This window comes from Alnus glutinosa, chromosome 6 (assembly GCF_958979055.1).
Source record: "Alnus glutinosa chromosome 6, dhAlnGlut1.1, whole genome shotgun sequence".
NCBI classification, from domain to species: Eukaryota; Viridiplantae; Streptophyta; class Magnoliopsida; order Fagales; family Betulaceae; genus Alnus; species Alnus glutinosa.
Window position 1 is genome coordinate 2,799,787 of NC_084891.1, and position 18,375 is coordinate 2,818,161.

Genomic DNA, 18,375 nt, shown 5'->3' on the forward strand with positions numbered 1-18,375 from the left:
GAATAATTTGGTCAGCATGTGTTGATTATAGTGCCACTTCCCTATGAATTCTTTTACAGTGGATGGCTCTGAGCCACTTCCATTGATGGAAGGCGAAGGGAGATCGTTTAGGGTACTGGGTTTCAATCAGAATCAGAGGGCAGCGTTTGTGCAAATTTTGATGAGGTTTTCTCTGTTATTTGTAATCTTTGGTTCAGTAACCTATGCTTGTTAGATTTATCTCCCACTCTCTTTCTCTTCGTGTGAGTATGTGTGTGTGTGCGCCTCCATGTGCACAGACACATGCATGCATGTATTATTAGACATTTTAATTTGTGGAATGAATGGATGTGTTGCAAGAAAGTGAAATTTCCGTGACATTATTTAGAAGTCCGGTCTCTTTTAGTTTTGCCTATGTTAGCAGCTTGTCTTATCTTGAATTATTTGCAGGTTTGGGGTTGGGGATTTTGACTGGAAGGAGTTTACATCTCGCATGAAGCAGAAGACCTATGAAGAAATAAAAGAGTATTCTCTATAGCCTCTGCTTCATATTGGAATCTTTTGTATTACCATTATAAATGTCATTGAACCTTGAAGATGCCATAGTTTTCGTCATTTTATTTGGCAATAAGTGAAAACATTTTATGTTTTTTCTTTTCTGGGTTCGATGACCTCTGTGCACATATGCTTTATGATATATAATGCACGCACTTAGTTTTCATAACACTTATTAAAATGATAAGCTCATATTGCAATTTTTTTTTTTTTGGCTGTGAATTTGATTACTTTTTTAGTGATGCAAAATGTTTTTGGATTAAATCAATAAGGGGCATTTGATGTGTCAGTGTTTCAATTTGTTATGCCGTGCTATATTGTTAAATCTTACGATATAATACAGCATAGCAAATTACAATAGTACAATTTAGTATGGCATAAGAGCATTACTAGCAGCTTCCCTACATGGGTTCCCTTCCCTACATTTTAGGGAAAATTTTAAAAAAGTCAAAAAATCTACATCACAGCAGCTTCTCTTCCCTTTTCCATTCCCTAGGAAATGAACAGTTCTTCCCAATGCATTGGGAAGAACTGTTCACTTCCCACTCTATTGTTTAATAATAAAAAATACTCTCTCTCTCTCTCTCTCTCTCTCTCTCTCTCTCTCTCTCTCTCTGCACGCCTTCTTTCTCTCTCTCTCCCATTTCGTCATTTGCAACAGTTACCGACGAGCCCAAGCCACCGGATCATCAGCGCGTGCCGCCACGGAGATCGGTGCTCTCACCTCCACAACCGGCCCACGATCTCGCCGATGATCCTCCTCTCCAACATGTACCAGCGGCCGGACACACCCCCCACAGGTCTCAACCCTACAAAATCAAACAACCCATCGACTCCAACCTCCTCCATGTCGGAACCCACCACATCACCACCAATCAACCATCAACGACAAACAAAAACCCAATCCAAACACAACACCCTATTCCACCGGAAACCACCACCAAAATACACAAAAAAAAAATAAAAAAAAAATCCCCAATCAGTCCAAACGCGCCTTCACCTGGCATCCCAAACGCGCCACTGCGCCTTCACCTTCCGGCGTCCACCAGTAGCCCACGACGAGAGAGGAGAGAGTGACGGAGATGAGAGAAAGAGTTGAGAGAGGCGAGAGTGACAGGCGAGAGAGGAAGAAGACAAAGACGGTAAAATAAAAGAGAAAAAAAAAAAAGTTTATGGAATAAAGTAAAGTAAAATAAAATAATATATATTATTTTAATGATATTGGGAAAAGTAAAGGGAAGCTGTTGTGGGAAATTTTTTGATTAGGAAGCAAAAAATGTTTTTGTTCCCTACATGTAGGGAAAAGGACTGGGAAGGGAAGGAAACCTGCTAGGAATGCTCTAACAAATTGACAAAGACTAGATAGGTTGTGTGTTCTTTTCATTTTACTCAAATTGCAATTGTATCAAATTCACACATTGCAAAATACTGTGTATTACATTTCATATGCAGTAAACTAAATGAGGAGATTGTCTACTAAGCCTGCAATTTTTCTACAACACTTTCTAAAAGTTTCTTTGCTTCATGATGTAAAGCAATCATTTGAAGCTGAAAGAAATGTCTTATTTCTTTTATATAAAATTTACTTCTCTGATGTAAATGCAGATAGGTTTGTCTTGTAAATTTAGTTTTTGACATTTGATCACACTGCCGAAAAGTTCTGTTGATATCACTCCAAATTGAACGCAAAATTCAGACTTTTGTCTGTGCCTATGTGTTTATTCATATGAATGCATGTATTTTCTGGATCTAGTGCATGTGTGCGCGCGCGCGCATGGACACATGTGCGTATAAGTAGTGCGTATTGCTATACATGCGCACAGTAATTATATTTAATTGGAATCTTGACGCAGAATATATTGTGTTCTCTTTCCATTCTCTATCCTGTGGATTTGGTATGTTGATATAGTTATTTATTTTTAATCCAGTTATGGGACTCTTTTCTTGTCTCACATTGCTGAAGATATGACGGACTCCCCTAACTTTTCAGGTGATAAAAACCTGCTAATTTCTTATTTTCTTTACCTTTATGTCCGTAACTTTCTCTGGTTTGTGACTAAAACTTTTGTTACTACTAATCGTCTTGGTTATAGATGGTGTTCCAAAAGAAGGACTCAGAATACAAGATGTACTTGTTAGGATTGCAGTTCTGCTTCTAATAAGGGACAAAGTAAGTTCCACAAAAAAATATTGCCATGAGTTTAGTTGCTTTCCATTGTCATATTTTGAAATTTTTTCCTGCCTTATAAATTTAAAGCCCTAGTTTTTTTGATTTTGTTGATTTGAAGAACTTAGGGTAAACATTTTAGGGACTTTCATGTATGACTCAACCAAGTGATGGATGTGGATTATCTTTTTTCCCTGTTTTGTCTCATCTCTGAAGTGATCATTATGTAATATGAGTGCGTGGATCTCCTGCAGCATCGGCATAGGCCTGGGATTCGTAAATTTACATTATGCAAGTTGAAGGATTGATTAAATTTTAATTATTTTTTAACTTATCTAGATTATGTAAGGAACAACAACTCTTCACAAAGTCATTTGCGAGCCTAGAGAATGGAGGGTTCTGGTACCACCTCATCTATACATGTGAGAGAATAGGGGTTGGAGAAGAAAGAATTGTACTTTAACTTGCATAGGCCTATCTTATGCATAGGCCTATCTTGCATAGGCCTATGCATAAGCCTATGCATAAGATAGGCTATACAAGTTAAAGAATTGTACTTTAACTTGCATAGGCCTATCTTATGGATTGTTATTGAATCTCTATTTCTTTGCATTAGCTTTGAATATTCTCAGTAGAGGGGACTAAGATGAACTGGAAAGTAGAAATGAGGAAATTGTTCAATTGATGACAAGAGGAACCCAAAAAGTGTCCATATTGTTATCCTGGATCGATTCTTCATGAGGGAGGGTATATTGTGGATGATGTAATCCAAATATTAACTAGATCTAGATTTAGTGAAGATGTGTATGCTGCGAGTCTGTATGACTCTAGAGCATCTATCAAATTAAAGGAAGATGTACCTCATATCAGGACTTGGGAGACACAATTTTTTATTTTTTTATGTATAAAATATACATTGCTATTGATAAAGCTTATCTTTCATTTCTCTATAATTATTGAGGCTAAATTAATTTTTCTTTTTCCCTCCTTTTGGGTGTAATGGTAGGTGAAGTTTTCACCAGAAAATCCAGGCTCTCCACTTTTCACAGAAGACATTGTATCACGCTACCCAGGGTTGAGGGGTGGAAAATTTTGGAAGGAAGATCATGATTTATTATTACTGCGTGCTGTACTGAAGTATGTTTCTGACATTAGTTGATATGTTAGAACATTTATCTGCATAGTCATTACAAGTCTTTCTTCACTTTTATGTTAGACTGTTTATATCCTTCATTCATAATATATCTCCTTGAATGATTTTGATAAGAAGCATTACATCTCCATATATATAAAACAAATGTGGTTTATATACAGATGTGTATGTGTATATATTTTTCTACACGTGTGACTGTATTACTTGTAGTGCTATAATTGGTAATAAACAGATTATTGTTGTGCTAATTTCAGGAAATACTTCAAATTCCATTTGAAAAGCTTTATAGTTGGTAACTTAAATGGCTAAACATTGTTATTTGCAGCCTGGTTTTCCTTTCGATTGGATTCTATATGTATGCTAAACGAGTTGCTTTTCCCAATGGTGTGGCCTAATTATGCTTCTACTTCTGCCAATGGTCTTTGGACCAAATGCAATCTCCTTCCTACTTAAACGAGGGGTAGAGGATAAGATCATAAGTTCAAATCCTATTGCATGAGTTGTTTTTCCTATAAAAAAGATGCTTCTAGTTTTTGGAGGGAAAAAAATGATAGTAGTTTTGACAACCGTGAGAGGACGTTGGAGGAGTTTTTATCTTTTTTCTTCAATGCTCTCTATCTTTGGACAATGGCATTTGTATCCTCTTTAGTGCTTAATTTTCATGATTTTCTTGGTTCTTTTTTCTCCTTCTAATTAGGTACTTACTCTTGTATACTTCCTATGTACCTGGGGTGCCTTATGCTTTTAGTTCTAGGAGTTATTGAACAAATGAAATTTCAACCACATTTCAGACTTCTTTCATGTGCACTCTACTTGACTTTTGCTACTGAAAATAGATTCAGTCACGTGTGCTCAAGCATGGTGAGCTTGATTATGATTCAAATTAGGATTGGCCTAGAAAGGGAGGTATGAGACGGAAAAAGTAGTATTGCATGTATCATGTGTTTGTGCATGATCTTAAACCAATTTACTTTCGTCAGAGCATGAAATATAAGTGGGCTGTGGCTGGTCTGCTTACATTAAATGTGATTGGGCATTGCTTCAAAGGTTTTCTGTTTAATACACAAATGCACATACACAGGCACTCACACGTAAGCACATGGGACAAATATATGTGGGTGTAAGAGGGTGTAGTGTTATCTGTGTGGTTGGGGATGTGGTGTTTGATACTGCAACTGCTTTGACTAGCTGATTGTGAGATTAATAGTTTTGCTATTTGACAATGCTCAGCTCATAAAGATCTTTGTTTAGTTACTTATTAGTTACTAACCTGTGCCTTATTGCTTACATGAAAGGCACGGGTATGGAAGATGGCAAGCTATTGTTGATGACAAAGAACTGAGGATTCAGGAGGTGATCTGTCAAGAGTTAAATCTCCCCTTCATAAATTTACCTGTCCCAGGACAAGCTGCTGCCCAAGCACAAAATGGTACAAATGCAGCTAATGCAGAAGCACCCGTCACCCAGTTAAGGGAAAATGGTGGTGCGAATGATATAGCAACTGATGTTGCACAGGGAACTACTGATGCTGCAAACCAAGCACGGGTATATCAAGACCCTTCCATATTATTTCACTTCAGAGATATGCAGAGAAGACAGGTTGAGTTTATCAAGAAAAGGGTGCTTCTCTTGGAAAAAGGGCTCAATGCAGAGTACCAGAAAGAATACTTCGTAAGTTTAGTTACATTTCCTGGTACCTGCATGTTGGTTCACTCTCTGTATCTTGTTGAAGTCTTGAGGAAAATAGCCTGAAGTATTATTACCTCATTAAAAGTTAATTCAATTTCAATATTTCTTATGGTGTTGTCATATTACGGGTGTCACGCATTGTTGCCCATTTACCAATGACCTTTAGCTCAAATGGTACTTCCTCCCTTTGTAGCAAGGTGGAGGGTGAGGTTGTGGGCTCGAGTCCTACCGGGTGTGTGTGTAATTTACCAATCAAAAAATAGATAAGTGAAAAATAAAGGACGTTGTATATAGTTGTGAGCAAGGATACTATACTTCAATCCAGGGTTGGAGACGAAGAAGGAAATTGCTAAGGTCCAAACCAAAGCAACCAAACTAAGAAGGGCCGTTAGCCTTGGTTAATCATCTGTCTAGATATCTCCTCTCCTTTTGGGTTCAGGAGAACCTGTTAGTTGCATACACTTAATACTTCCACTGAGGTAGACAGGAACTATCATTGAGCATCAGTCCTATGTCTTGTTTGCTCTTCTTGTTGCCATTTGTTATGGTGAAAGTAAAAACATACTGCATTCTCAAATGTGGGCCAGATTTCTTGATGTCAGTTGTCCAACTAAGTAAAGAGTGGTTCTGCACTCCTAGAGTTTGTTGGATCTGATTAGCTTGCGTCTCTTGGTCTTCAGTCATGTGAGCGCTGCGTGGCTGCTGCGAACCCCCTCGGGGGTTGTCCTGTGCGGTTGGGTATGGAGAACCGATTCTTTATGGAGGCGAAATCTTTCACCTTCTTTGTGGTGAAAGGGTCTGTTGAGTTGAGGGTGGTGGAAAAGAGGAATGGGTTCTCGGGGTGGGTTCTGTTGGGCGAGCGTTGCGTAGCTTGGTTGCTATTGATGGTGGAAGAGGTGCTGCGAGATCGTGGTTCCGAGTTGTTCATGAAATCTTTCAGGGAGGGTTTGAAGGTGACCATCGTTTGGTTAGGTGGTAATAGCTCCAGCCGGTTCTTGGAGGTGGCGGTTTACGATGTGGGTGGCTAGAGAGGAATGGTAGTGTTCCCTGAAGGCCGTGGCGGGTGGGGGTGGGGTCTTGTTTCTGGGGAGTTGAGCAAAGTGTTTGTTTTTTTTGGTTCCACGAGGGTGTCGTCATCCTCTAGTGGCGCTCCGGCGGGGAAGATATTAGGTAAGGTCGCGGGCGTTTTGTCGTTCGCTGAGGTGGTACGCTCGCCGGCTCCTGTCGTAGTTGACGAGCCTCAGGTTCAGTCGGTGCCTGTGGTCTAGTGTGAGATGGAGAAGCTTATTCCAATGGGTTGGGAGCAGGAGATGATCCGGCAGGTGGTGGACTGCTACGCAATGGAGTGTTTTTCTTCTGATCCTCTGGGCAAAGACCCTCTTGTTGGTGGCTCCAAGATTCGAGGTTCCTGTGGGTGCAGTCTGGCGTGTTCCATGCAGAGGGCTACAATGGGTGAAAGTGACGCTTCAGAGGGTTTCGTGTCCAGAAGAGGCAGTTTGGCATGCTCGAAGAAGTGTGATGGTGACGCTTCAGAGGAGTTTGGGGTTCTTAGGAAGCTCCTTGGTCTTTTTGAAGCGTGGCTTGGTTGGGCTTGTGAGCATAGGCTTTTTTTGGGCTTGCACTCCTCTGTTGGGCTGAAGTGGAGAATGGACAGATTTGGGCTGGGTCGGTTGCTTAAGAGTGGTTATGGGTTGGGCTGGATGCGTTTTAGGGATAGGTCCAGTAGAGTGCGTTGTAGGTCTAAGAAGTCTTCCATGTTAGGTTTTGATCAAGTACGGGACTCCAACGTTTTTTCTGTGGGTTTGAGAGCGAGTCCGGGTTCAACCTTGGGCCCGGCGGCTTTGGCGGGCGCTGTTGCTTCTCCGGCGCCGTTTGCTTCCGGCTGTTCGTCAGGTGAGTGCTCGGTGTCTACTGTGCACTCTCCTTCTTTGAAGGTCTCATCTCCGACGGCTTTTGTGGAGGTGATTGCCGCTGCTCCAGAGCAGTCAGCCGTGGGTTGCATCCCGACGCTTTCTGTAGCTGAGCTGTCTTCGGCGTCCTTGGTGAGATCTGCTCTGGGTGAGGGTCCTCTGTTGCCGTCTTCATCTGAGGTTTATTGCGATTTGCTGACTCCTTCTCTGGCTCTAGATGTGTTTGGTCCAGCCCTCGGCGTTTGCTTATCAGAAGCGGCAGCCCTTGGTGAAAGGCTGCGTTGTTCTCTCCCTGTGATGTCGGAGTCTGGAGCGCCCATTTACCTGTCGGAATCCAAGTCTGTGCTTAAATACTCCCAAAAGAATAAGGTTGGCAAATTGGATAAGCTTCTGGTTGGGGAGGCTCTTGAGACTTTCGGTGTTCCCAAGGCTTCTTCCTTGCCGTCATTTGGGGATGCTACCAAGCCCTTATTAGAACCAACAAAGGACGGGTTTGTGTCTACGCCTGCTCAAGACGAGGGTTGTCAGCCTTTTCTTTGGCGTGGCTTTCTTCTCCCAAGGGGCACGGCCCCTTCTCCTTAAGAAGTGGGCGAGTCTTCCGGGCAGCCGTTGTTGATGATTCTTCGTGGGGAGGTGGTCTTGAAAAGCTTGGTGGTCCTCCCGGGGCAGCAATTGGTCTTAGCCTCTGTTTTCAGACTTTGGGGGTCTCACACGAGGGGAATGAGAAGGCATTTTTAGACTTCATGGCTCTAATTGATGCGGAGCATCGTCTAGAGGCTCCAGTCTCCACCCTTAAGTTTAAAGGGTGTTGTAAAGTGAAAAACCTAGAGTACACAATTAATTATGATGCCAGGGGTTTTGGTTCTAGTCGGGGCAAGGCAAGAGGGCCTCTGATGTGATGTTTTAGTCTCTAGGTTTTGTAGGAGTTTGGGTTTCCTCATTTTTTGGGTTTTTTGGGTGTTTTTCCTCCCGCCCCTCGCTCTCCTGTTTTGGTTTCCTCTTTGTATACTTCATGTATGTTCAGGAGCGCCTTTTACGCTTTTTATAAAATTCTCTACTTATCAAAAAAAAAAAAAAAAAACTATTGCTCAGGGAAGGCTGAGTCTTTAATTTAAGTTATTTAAAGGTAAAAATTTTTGGGTACTGGTACAAGTACAATCCAGCTCATTGAACAAATTAAATATAGATTGGCTCTTGATCTGAGTTGGACTGAACATGATTATACAGGCAGTTCAATAAAGATTGCATCTCATGTTGTTCTCAATGATGAACATAGTTTGAAGAACATGAGAACATGTCTCTAGACCTCCTTAGATTTAATTCTTTTACCTCACAGTGTTTTGTTTTAATGATGTCCTCCAGTACTTTGACAGATGTATTTTAACAAGTACTTGTGGCCTTGGCAGATATCAGGTCTACGTAAGTGCTTCTAATGTGATTTAAGTGATGATACCATTGACTTTCAGAACTCAGGGAAACTTCAATCCAGTTTACTTTTTGGCCCTTCACATTCTCTGGTCTAACCTCTCCTTCAAATAAGTGGTGCCTTCGTCATCTTGTGCCCTTGCTATGTAGTTCATTTTACCTCACTGTATAGGATCGTCATACCAGCTCTGTAGTTAAATGGGGTTACTGAGACATGTAGGTAGCTCCACCTGCTGATTCACTACCTGCAAAGTTATTATTTGAAATCCATCATTTCTTATTTAAGCGGTACTTTTTCCCCGATTCCTTTTTATGTTGTACACATCTCCTTTAGCTGGTTTACTGGATTGTAGTGCCACAATCTGAAATATTTCTTGTAGCCTGGACTGCATATATGATTTTGAATCTGAAATTCACCGGCTTTGGTAACCCTATGGTTCTGATGTCCTTGATCATTTGGAGATTGGGTTTTAAAAACACAGTTATCATTGCAAGACTAAGAATGATTCTATGTGGAAGATTTTACAGTAATTTTATGTATATGACTTGTATAGTCATCACTTGTAATGACATGGCAGTTGTCTTGCTTCTGGACTCAGATAGTTCTTGTTTTCCTTGATTTTGTTCTCAGGGTGACATGAAATCAAACGAGATTGCAAGGGAAGAGCCTGAAAATGAACCGAAGGTTGCAAATGTGCCAAGTCCTAGCTCCGTGGAGGTTGAGACCCAAGTGGTTGATCGATTGCCTCAAGTAGAAACAATTTGTAAGTCTTAACTTCATCTATTGAATGATTGCCTGCCTGGTTGATTTAGATAAAAAGTTTATATACATCTTATTTCGTCCTTTTTCGCTTTGTCCTCATTTCAAGTCTAACTTTATTTCTTGGGTCCGCAATGCCGGAGACAAGAACGAACGAATCTAGTTTCGAGAGCATGCCCTTACTATAATAGGGGGCGTAGAGTTTATAAGTGAAGGCAAGCGCAACTATCTATTTCATATCCTCCCTGTTAGCAAGGCAGGTCCGCTATAAAACCTACCGGAATGGCTTATTACAAGTCACAACATACGAGCCATTTAAAATATCTTTTTTATTTTAATTTGAATTCCTGAACACAAGACATGATCAATTTAGATATAAATATTTATATCTAAATAAGATTTATATATATTATATAATAATATAATTTATCAGATCTTTGATTCATGTACCAAGCGATATTTTTGTTCCGACAATGGGATGGAGGATGGATGTGAGAAAGATACTTTCATTTGCAGTTTTTCTTATTAAATTAAATACAATATTAAAAAAAAAATGGATTTCAAGAAATATGAAATTCAGAAATCATTTGTCATGTAGATCTGCTGACCAAAGATTTTTAGATAATCTGAAACTTCTGGTGGATTCTCCTCTAAAACCTGATTTTGTGCATATTCTAGAATTAGTAGTCTAGGCAAGTCTCAAAGGTATCACTTAGAGGCTAAAAGGATGTTAGGATATATATATATTTATTAATTCGAAACTTTGAACTACTCAGTTAAGGATGATTTATGGGTTCATTTATTTATTTTTTGTTGCATAACTTAAGGATTAGTTATGTTGAGAGAAATCAGAAAGGGAGTTCCTGGTTTTTGGTCTCTAGATGGGGATGGACGTTGCTTACCCTTTTTTCGAGGATGTAGGCGTGAGGAGTTATCCTTCGAAAATGTCTCTCGTCATTTTACATAGCTGATGATGAGGATGCTTTGATAGCTAATCACCTAGGGGCTTTGTATGATTAGGAGCCACTCTTGCTTAGGGTAACTTGGGTTCTGCCACTCTAGCTGGCGTGAGAGGTTTGTGGGTAATAGTAGTTGGCAAGTCTGGAGAGTTCTTGTACTTAGATGGAGTGTAGTCATACCTTTGAAGGGATAGAACATTCTCACAGTTTAAAGCTGCAACTCTATATATTCTGCATGCTTGAATGGTTGGTTATACCTCTTCATCTCGTTTTTCTTTTTTGGGTTCTGTTAATTGGTACAGTTTTGATTTTCTATGTCTGTGGCTCGACATTGTATACCCTTTTCCTTTCTGTGCAGAGCTTGTACCTTGTTGGCTTGCATGAGGGGTGTTCTCTGTCGTTCACAATATTTACGAGTAACTGACACTTTTGAAATTTAGCATATAATTCTGAAGTTATTCGGAAGTTATCAGCAGTATCGAATAATTTCTAGTTTTTTTTTTTTTTCATGCATGAAAGGGTTGGGTATCATTTATTAAAAGAAAATTCTCAGATTCAGGTTTTCCTTATAAAAGATACTAGAGAATTGCCAATTTTTTTTTCATTGGTGGATACAAAATTCAACAGTAAACAATTGTAACTGAGGAGTTGCATTTCCTGATGATCATATCACCATATGATGTCTGGTTTCTACTATTGGTTGGTGCTTCTTGATCTGCTTGATGGTGACTAATATTGTGCCTGTGCAGCTGCGGAAGAAATTTCTGCTGCAGTTTGTGATGATGACCCGGATCGATCAGAACTGCCTCGGCTCTACAATGAGGTAACTCCTTGATCGAGTTAATGCATACATACTATGAAAGGGAAGGGGGGGGGATTCATGCTACCCAACAGATCCTTTATTGTCTGTTCGATATTACTGGCAGATGTGCAAGGTTGTGGAGGAAAATCCCCAGGAATCAGTTCCAACTTCCTCAGCAAACCAATCGGTGACAAAGAACCTCCTTCCATTGGAAACCATTTGTGAAGATGTAAACCGCATTCTCTCTCCTGGGCAGACAAAGCCTCCTACTTCGGAAGACCTGATATCGAATAGAACGCAACAATCACAAGCTGAGTCAGGGGTGGTCGATGTTTCAATAACCGGATCTCCATCTGCCCATCAAGATGACCACGGCCCTGCTTCCACGGCAGAAACTGAGATGATGGACATTGTAACAGAGTCTGAACCTTTAAAGGAAAGCAGCAAGTTAACGGACTCAAACCCTGACCTAGATCCAGCAAAAGCAGAGAGTGAAGCTACTGTGGATCCATCCCCACCTCAGGCGCCAGATGTAACTGAAGATGATGTGGAAATGGATGATGCTCCATCTAATGGAAGCACACAGAAATCGGAGCAGGGGGTCATTGTTTTGGATGACTGAAAACATATATCTAAGTTTACTGAGCCTCCTATTTCATTAGTCTTTGCTTTCTCTAACAATCACAGCAACAGTCTTTACCCCCCAAAAGAAAAGAAAATTGATTGACAGGAATTTCTCGAGTGATTTATATAGTTTCTTCCTCGGTTTCAACTTTCATGGGAGAATTGATTACCAAATGCTGGGACTTTTTCATCTCGTATTGCCTGAGGACTGGCTGGGGAGGGAAGGATTAACGAGTATGTACTTTGTTTCATTGAAATACATAATGATGGATTATAAACATATATAAACTTTTTGATTTCATTAAACACATGATAAAACCGTTCTCTTTGGCGATTGCTATTTTATTTGTAAGTAACGAGTTGGGTAAACCATGCTTTTGACAGTAAAATTCAATATTCTTTCAAATTTCGAAAGCTATCTTTTTGGACATGAAGCACTATCTCATCAGGAACACTTATTTCTTGCAAAACGGGCCGAAACAGAGAGGGCTTAAGCTTTGGTAAAGAGATAATTACGTTATATTGAAGATGGTCAAAGCCTTATCGCTTTTCCGCCAATAGGAGACGAAGAATATCTCAATCTTATCAACTAGCTAGAAGGATGTATACCTTCATTTTGATAGATATATAGATAAAGAGTATGGATAGAACAGTTTCTCTTTTATGGAGGAATGGGGAAGAAAGCAACGCACAATAAAGCTTCTTTACTTTTTGTAAAGAAAGCTTCTGGCGTGTATAAAGTAACTTGAATTATTGTTGTTAGCTACATAATCTTTGTTTTTTTCACAAAAATGTCACAAAAAGGGTGACAAATTTAGATATCTTAACATAATTGATAATGATAGGAGACCATAGGTTTTCTTTTTGTAAAAGAACATCACAATCATTAATAGATAAAATTGTAAGTTAGTTAGTTGCCATCACTGCCATCATCATCAACAGACAATTATAAGCATGTGGATGCAATTCTTTATGCAGCATGCATAACAATGATCACATCATAATCCATTCTAGAGTTTAAATATTTCATTTCGACAAATGAAGGTATAACCATCCAACTTCAACCTAATTTTAAACATTTGCACCGACATTCACAGTTGAAAACTTGAAAAGATGAGTAGTCATGAGGTCATAGATGGCCCCTTTCTCCTCTACTCACCCCACCAATTTGGCCATATTATGCATCCCTTCAAAAATGGTCCTTTGAGTACTGCAAAGAGTTAGAAAGGTTTTCCATATTATTCTATTTTTGTAAAAAAAAATTATTTGTTTTTTGATTTTGAACCTTTATGTTGAAACAAAGAAGACCGACGAATTCATCAAAAAAAACAAAAAACACCCTGTTTTGTTAGGATTTTTCTGAAAAGTGGGCTGACATAATCTTTTATATTTTATTGCTTGCCAAAAGCCTAAAAGAGCCGGAGTTTCAATTTTTTTTTTTTTTTTTTCCACAATGTTAGTTATCTAACTGATACGCTAAAAGCTTTAGAGCCGATGGAACGCGAAAAGTTAAGTCTGTAAAGTGTAAACCTATTCCATATTAGGTTGGCCCAATCTAGCACTCCATATCCCATATTGCACCTACCATAATCATAACATAGAACATGTATGAAATGCTTAATATTGATAGCCTTAATATAGAGAGAGCTTGCATGAGATTATTTTATTTTATTTTTCAAATAATAGCTATTCCTCTCATTTTGTAAAAGAATAGGTATTAAGGTCTCGATTGGTTCGCGAAATTGACTCCTGAAATTTGTTTGGTTAGGGTTTATTTTATGGAATACTATTCACTTACAAAGAAAAATACCTATTCCTCTAAAAAATAAGAGGAATAGCTATTCCTATAGGAATAGACTATATTTTTCACAAAAAACCACTCATTATTTTATATTTTCTTTCATTTTTTTTTAAAAGAAAAAATGAAAATGAAAATGAAAACGAAAGAAGAAAAAAGAAACAAATCCTTAGTAATTTTGATTGGATTCTAATTAAAGTATATGAGTTGTTACCAAACTAAATACTATGAATAATCATTCCATTATGCTTTTATTCGTAATAATAACTATTTTATTTTTCACTGGAATACTCATTCCACAAATCAAACGAGACCTAATTCCTCTTTTTAAGGTAATAACTATTCTTAGAAATGGTAAGCAACTAAACAAAAGAATAGTCATTCTATAAGAATAGCTATTCCATTTTAAGGATCTATTCCGCATACCAAACGAATCCTTACTTCTTTCTTTTAAATTCATGTATTTATTTTTTATATTATTATTATTATTATTATTATTATTATTTATCTTTTTGGTACCCTCTCTCTCTCTCTCTCTCTCTCTCTCTCTCTCTCTCTCTCTCTCTCTCTCTCTCTCTCTCTCTATCTCTCTCTATTATGAATGTGCTTTTTTCTTTTGACTGTCTAGTGTATCTATGTCATGTATACATAGTTCCATGACTGGACAAACCTACCACACCCATGTTGAAAAGCATTGAGTCGTGCATGACATGGATGAATTGCGCCAAAGGATTACAATTTTGGATTTGATACACAAAGAAAAATATATTCTTGAAAATATGAGTAAGAAAAACTTGCCCAAAATAACAATATGTGCTAGTAATGAAAAAAAAAAGAAAAAAAAAAGCAATGGATATTTTATGTTCATGCATTATATAACTTGTCTTCTACATGCATGGGTGGAGCCAGGAGGTCGAGCTGAGAGGCCGGGGGCAAAATTTCATTCACATCGATCTGGCAAATTTTTTTAAATTATCATGGTTGTCCATCCTCAACCACTCATTAGGATTAACGAAATTACCGCATGATCGACAAGCGGCAAATAATTTTTAAGAATATCAGACTTTTAAACTGTTTCAAAGATGAAATTAGATTAGCCTTAATTAGTCTCACGAAGAATATGATACGAACAGTACCGTTTAGACTTTAGTCTTTAGTAAAACGCGTCGTTTCGATCATAAAGCATAAGTTGAGTTATGTAACTTATGTTGACCAAAATGCTGACCTTGAGCTTGAGTTGCGTGTTTTTGTTTTTTTCAAGTGAAAAAACCCTAATTCTAGTTAAAAAAATGTTAATAACACTATTTTGCGCACACTTTTCATCTGTACTATAGGCTTTAACTTAAAATTTAATAGAAAAAATAATTAGACGTTATTAATATGTTAACTACACAATAACACGTATGTTAAGAGGTATGCATATTAACTAAGAAATGCAGAAAATAAAGAAAGTCAACTTGTTTAAGAATGGAAATTGCTTAAAGAAAGTCAATTTTTGCTCGTGCTATGGTAGATTTAATGAATTTACCACTAAATTCTTATTTAGTAAAAAAAAAAATCTGATTACCATCATAATTAATTTTTGTTTAATTTTCTTCTTCTTTTTTCTTTTTAAATTTGCCCCCTCCATCTAAATCAAAATTTTAGCTCCACCACTGTCTACATGCACATATGGAACCAAGCATAATAAGAAAAAGAAGAGAATAATTCGGATGGAACTCCAGGATATATATATTTGGTAGTACGAAAAGCAACGTTTAAATTTTTATTGAAAAAAAATAGTACGCAAGAATGAGAATCAGTGCCCATCTGATCATTTGACCTATACAAGGAATTTTTTTGGACGTATATAAATTAACAAAAAATTTCTGAATTGGATCTTGAAGTATTGATAACTATGAGCTCTCAAAGCTAGATTAACCTTACAAGGATTCAACGCATGCATATGGGTGATCAGGGATGCCTCACGTATATATTCTCACAAACTCTTTTGTTTTTCACTCTCAAAATTAAAGTTACAAGACGCATACAATGATCGTGGCTAAGGACCTATTTATAGAGGTCTCGAAAATAATCTTGAAAACCCGTCGAGGGTTTTTGGTTTGCTCGTCGGCAGCCGATTGGTCGTGCCTCATCGGTTGATTCCACATCAACTGGGCTTTCACCGTTATGTGCTATGGTTTCGTCCCTATCAGTTGACCTATTTTCTATTGTGACTTCGATCGATGCTCTCTGTATCAATCCTAATGAGTTGGGTCGACCACAAAGGTATCTCGATCGACCGGAATGGAAAAGGAAATTTGGCGATTTATTAATGTATTATGTGACATCTCATGAAGTTATTCTCACATTGAGTGGGTAGATTATAAAAGTGTTCATGAGTGTCAAGTCTTGCATTGACTCCTTACTAGGTAAGGCTAAACTTTATAGGTAATTCTAAGGAGGTCCAATCATAACTCGAGCAGTCCTTTAAGAGTAATAATACAGATATAACTAACGTTTTAATTTACTCGGTCATCACGAAACATAAAGTAACAATTTTTACCGTTGACAAATGCATTATCGGAATTAATAAAGATCAGCCAATAATTTGGAAATACTTTCGATATATTGCCTAAGGTTATGATCGAGTTTGTTCTCTTAGCTTAAAAGATTACCGTGAATAATTAATTATGAACGATTGATGAGACATTGACAATTATTATTAATATATAGCATTGCTATATACGCATGCAAATTTGTTGTTGACATGAACATGAATGTGAGGTTGCGAATGTGAATATATATCTCAAATAAAAAAGCTGCAAGCACTTTAGAGGTGGTGGAAAAGAACAAATTCCTTTGAGATATACAAACAATAGCTCTATATATAAATATATACATATAGACATATAGTAGTAGATATGGTAGAAAAACTGCCAAAAGGAGGTGTATACTAAACAATGTGAGGCTGAGGGGAAAAGGGTGGAGGAGAGAAGGTGAAGAAAAAAGAGGGAGAGGTGAGGCCTGGAAATAAGGCAAATGCCGGGAAAGTTAGAGACAAGAAGAGACAAGTCTGGGCTTCAACTGCACGCATGCTTTCCTACAAACAGCAACTTCCCCGACCCCCTCCCCTAAACCTCCTCTCTCCGTCCATCTATGAGATCATGCCAACCTGTCTTTCCAACACCCTTCAGCCCCACATCGACAAACTTTCTTTCTCTTAAAGAAAAGCAGGAGAGAAAAAAAGAAAAAAAAAGTTTGTTTGTTGCCTTTGTTTGTGGTTGTTTGCTCCAAGTTATAGTAATACGAGAGTGTATAGAATATTGTTGAACAGTACTTGAGCTTGAAACCAACAAACAGAAGCTCATTGAGTATTGTGGGCCTTTAATTTGATCATTTTCCTTATCCTATTCCCTTGAAAATGGCCAAACGTACACCATTTAGGCATTTTCCACAACAATCATATGGTCTTCTGCTATATATTCAAATAGTGCATGCCCACTTCTACTGTTGCTCTCAGACTCACCTTTTGTCACTCAGCAACTCTTACTAATTAGCTGCCTTTTAATTTCATGAGTCAAATAATTGTACCATGTGTTTCATGCAACCACGTAAATTACCGCTTATTTTAAAAGTTTAAGCAGACAACAAATAGTTGGTTTAATGATCATTTAATTAACCAACATTGACCTAAGTTGTTCTCTTATTTGATCTCTTTTTTAAAATTTCAAACTAGCGATGGAGTCATGATCAATGTGACTGTAGTCTGTAGGGAAAACAGGGAGTAATTTATCATGTTGGATGTGACAAGCTAGCCCACATGCTCTACCTAATAGAAGATTTAGGGGATTTACAATGAATATTAAGTGTCAAATAATTGCTATTAACTATTGAAAACCAGCTGTCACCTGAAAACAAGGAGTTTAAGGAAGCTACAATAAGTTTGAAATCTTCTCAATCAACAGATCAAGATAATGTTAATTGTTGATCATAAATTAGTTCTCTTTCTTTGTATTTTAAACGAGAAACACAAGTACTGATCAATACTGTGAGTCTAGCTATCTTGGAACTTTTATTTATAGATAGAACATAAAACATTCATTAAGAAAAAAAATAGAAATTTTTGTTCAAAAGTTTAAGCGGATAAAAATTTAAAAAAAATATAAAAAAAAAATAAATTTGAACTCAAAAACTTGACTCCAATGACATAAAGTAATGGACTTAAACTTTTGAAATAGACAATGGTTTAACGTTTGATTAATACCTTAACAGAAAATTTGACTTGAAACCCGACTCTTGCTGATTGGACGTTAGCATACAGTCCGACACCAAGAAGATGTGTGGGGCTACAGATGGATGATCATGATCATCTCTAAGAGTTTTTACACCATTGATAGGTATTAGGTCACTGTCAATCCTTCCAGTGCGAGCCAGATCAGAGAGTCGCCGACCCACGGGGAATCCTTGTCACACAAAAACAGTGCCATGCAAAGCATTTAGTAATAAAAAGATGCATTAAAAACCATTCTTTTATGGCATAAACACGTTAAACAAATCCAAAGAGAAAGATAG

At 37.9% G+C, this 18,375-nt stretch overlaps 1 protein-coding gene across 1 annotated transcript in view; it reads left to right on the top strand.

Annotated features, from left to right (window-relative positions):
- Positions 1 to 12,329, top strand: part of LOC133872030 (CHD3-type chromatin-remodeling factor PICKLE-like) — a 52,894-nt gene extending 40,565 nt beyond the window's left edge. Inside the window, exons 23-31 of the mRNA XM_062309535.1 lie at positions 60 to 165; positions 430 to 504; positions 2,463 to 2,524; positions 2,628 to 2,704; positions 3,708 to 3,838; positions 5,150 to 5,525; positions 9,510 to 9,642; positions 11,347 to 11,420; positions 11,524 to 12,329. Coding sequence (XP_062165519.1) covers positions 60 to 165; positions 430 to 504; positions 2,463 to 2,524; positions 2,628 to 2,704; positions 3,708 to 3,838; positions 5,150 to 5,525; positions 9,510 to 9,642; positions 11,347 to 11,420; positions 11,524 to 12,021 — 1,532 coding nt within the window. The 3' untranslated portion in view covers positions 12,022 to 12,329. The remainder of the gene's footprint in view (positions 1 to 59; positions 166 to 429; positions 505 to 2,462; positions 2,525 to 2,627; positions 2,705 to 3,707; positions 3,839 to 5,149; positions 5,526 to 9,509; positions 9,643 to 11,346; positions 11,421 to 11,523) is intronic.
- The last annotated feature ends 6,046 nt before the right edge of the window (positions 12,330 to 18,375 follow it).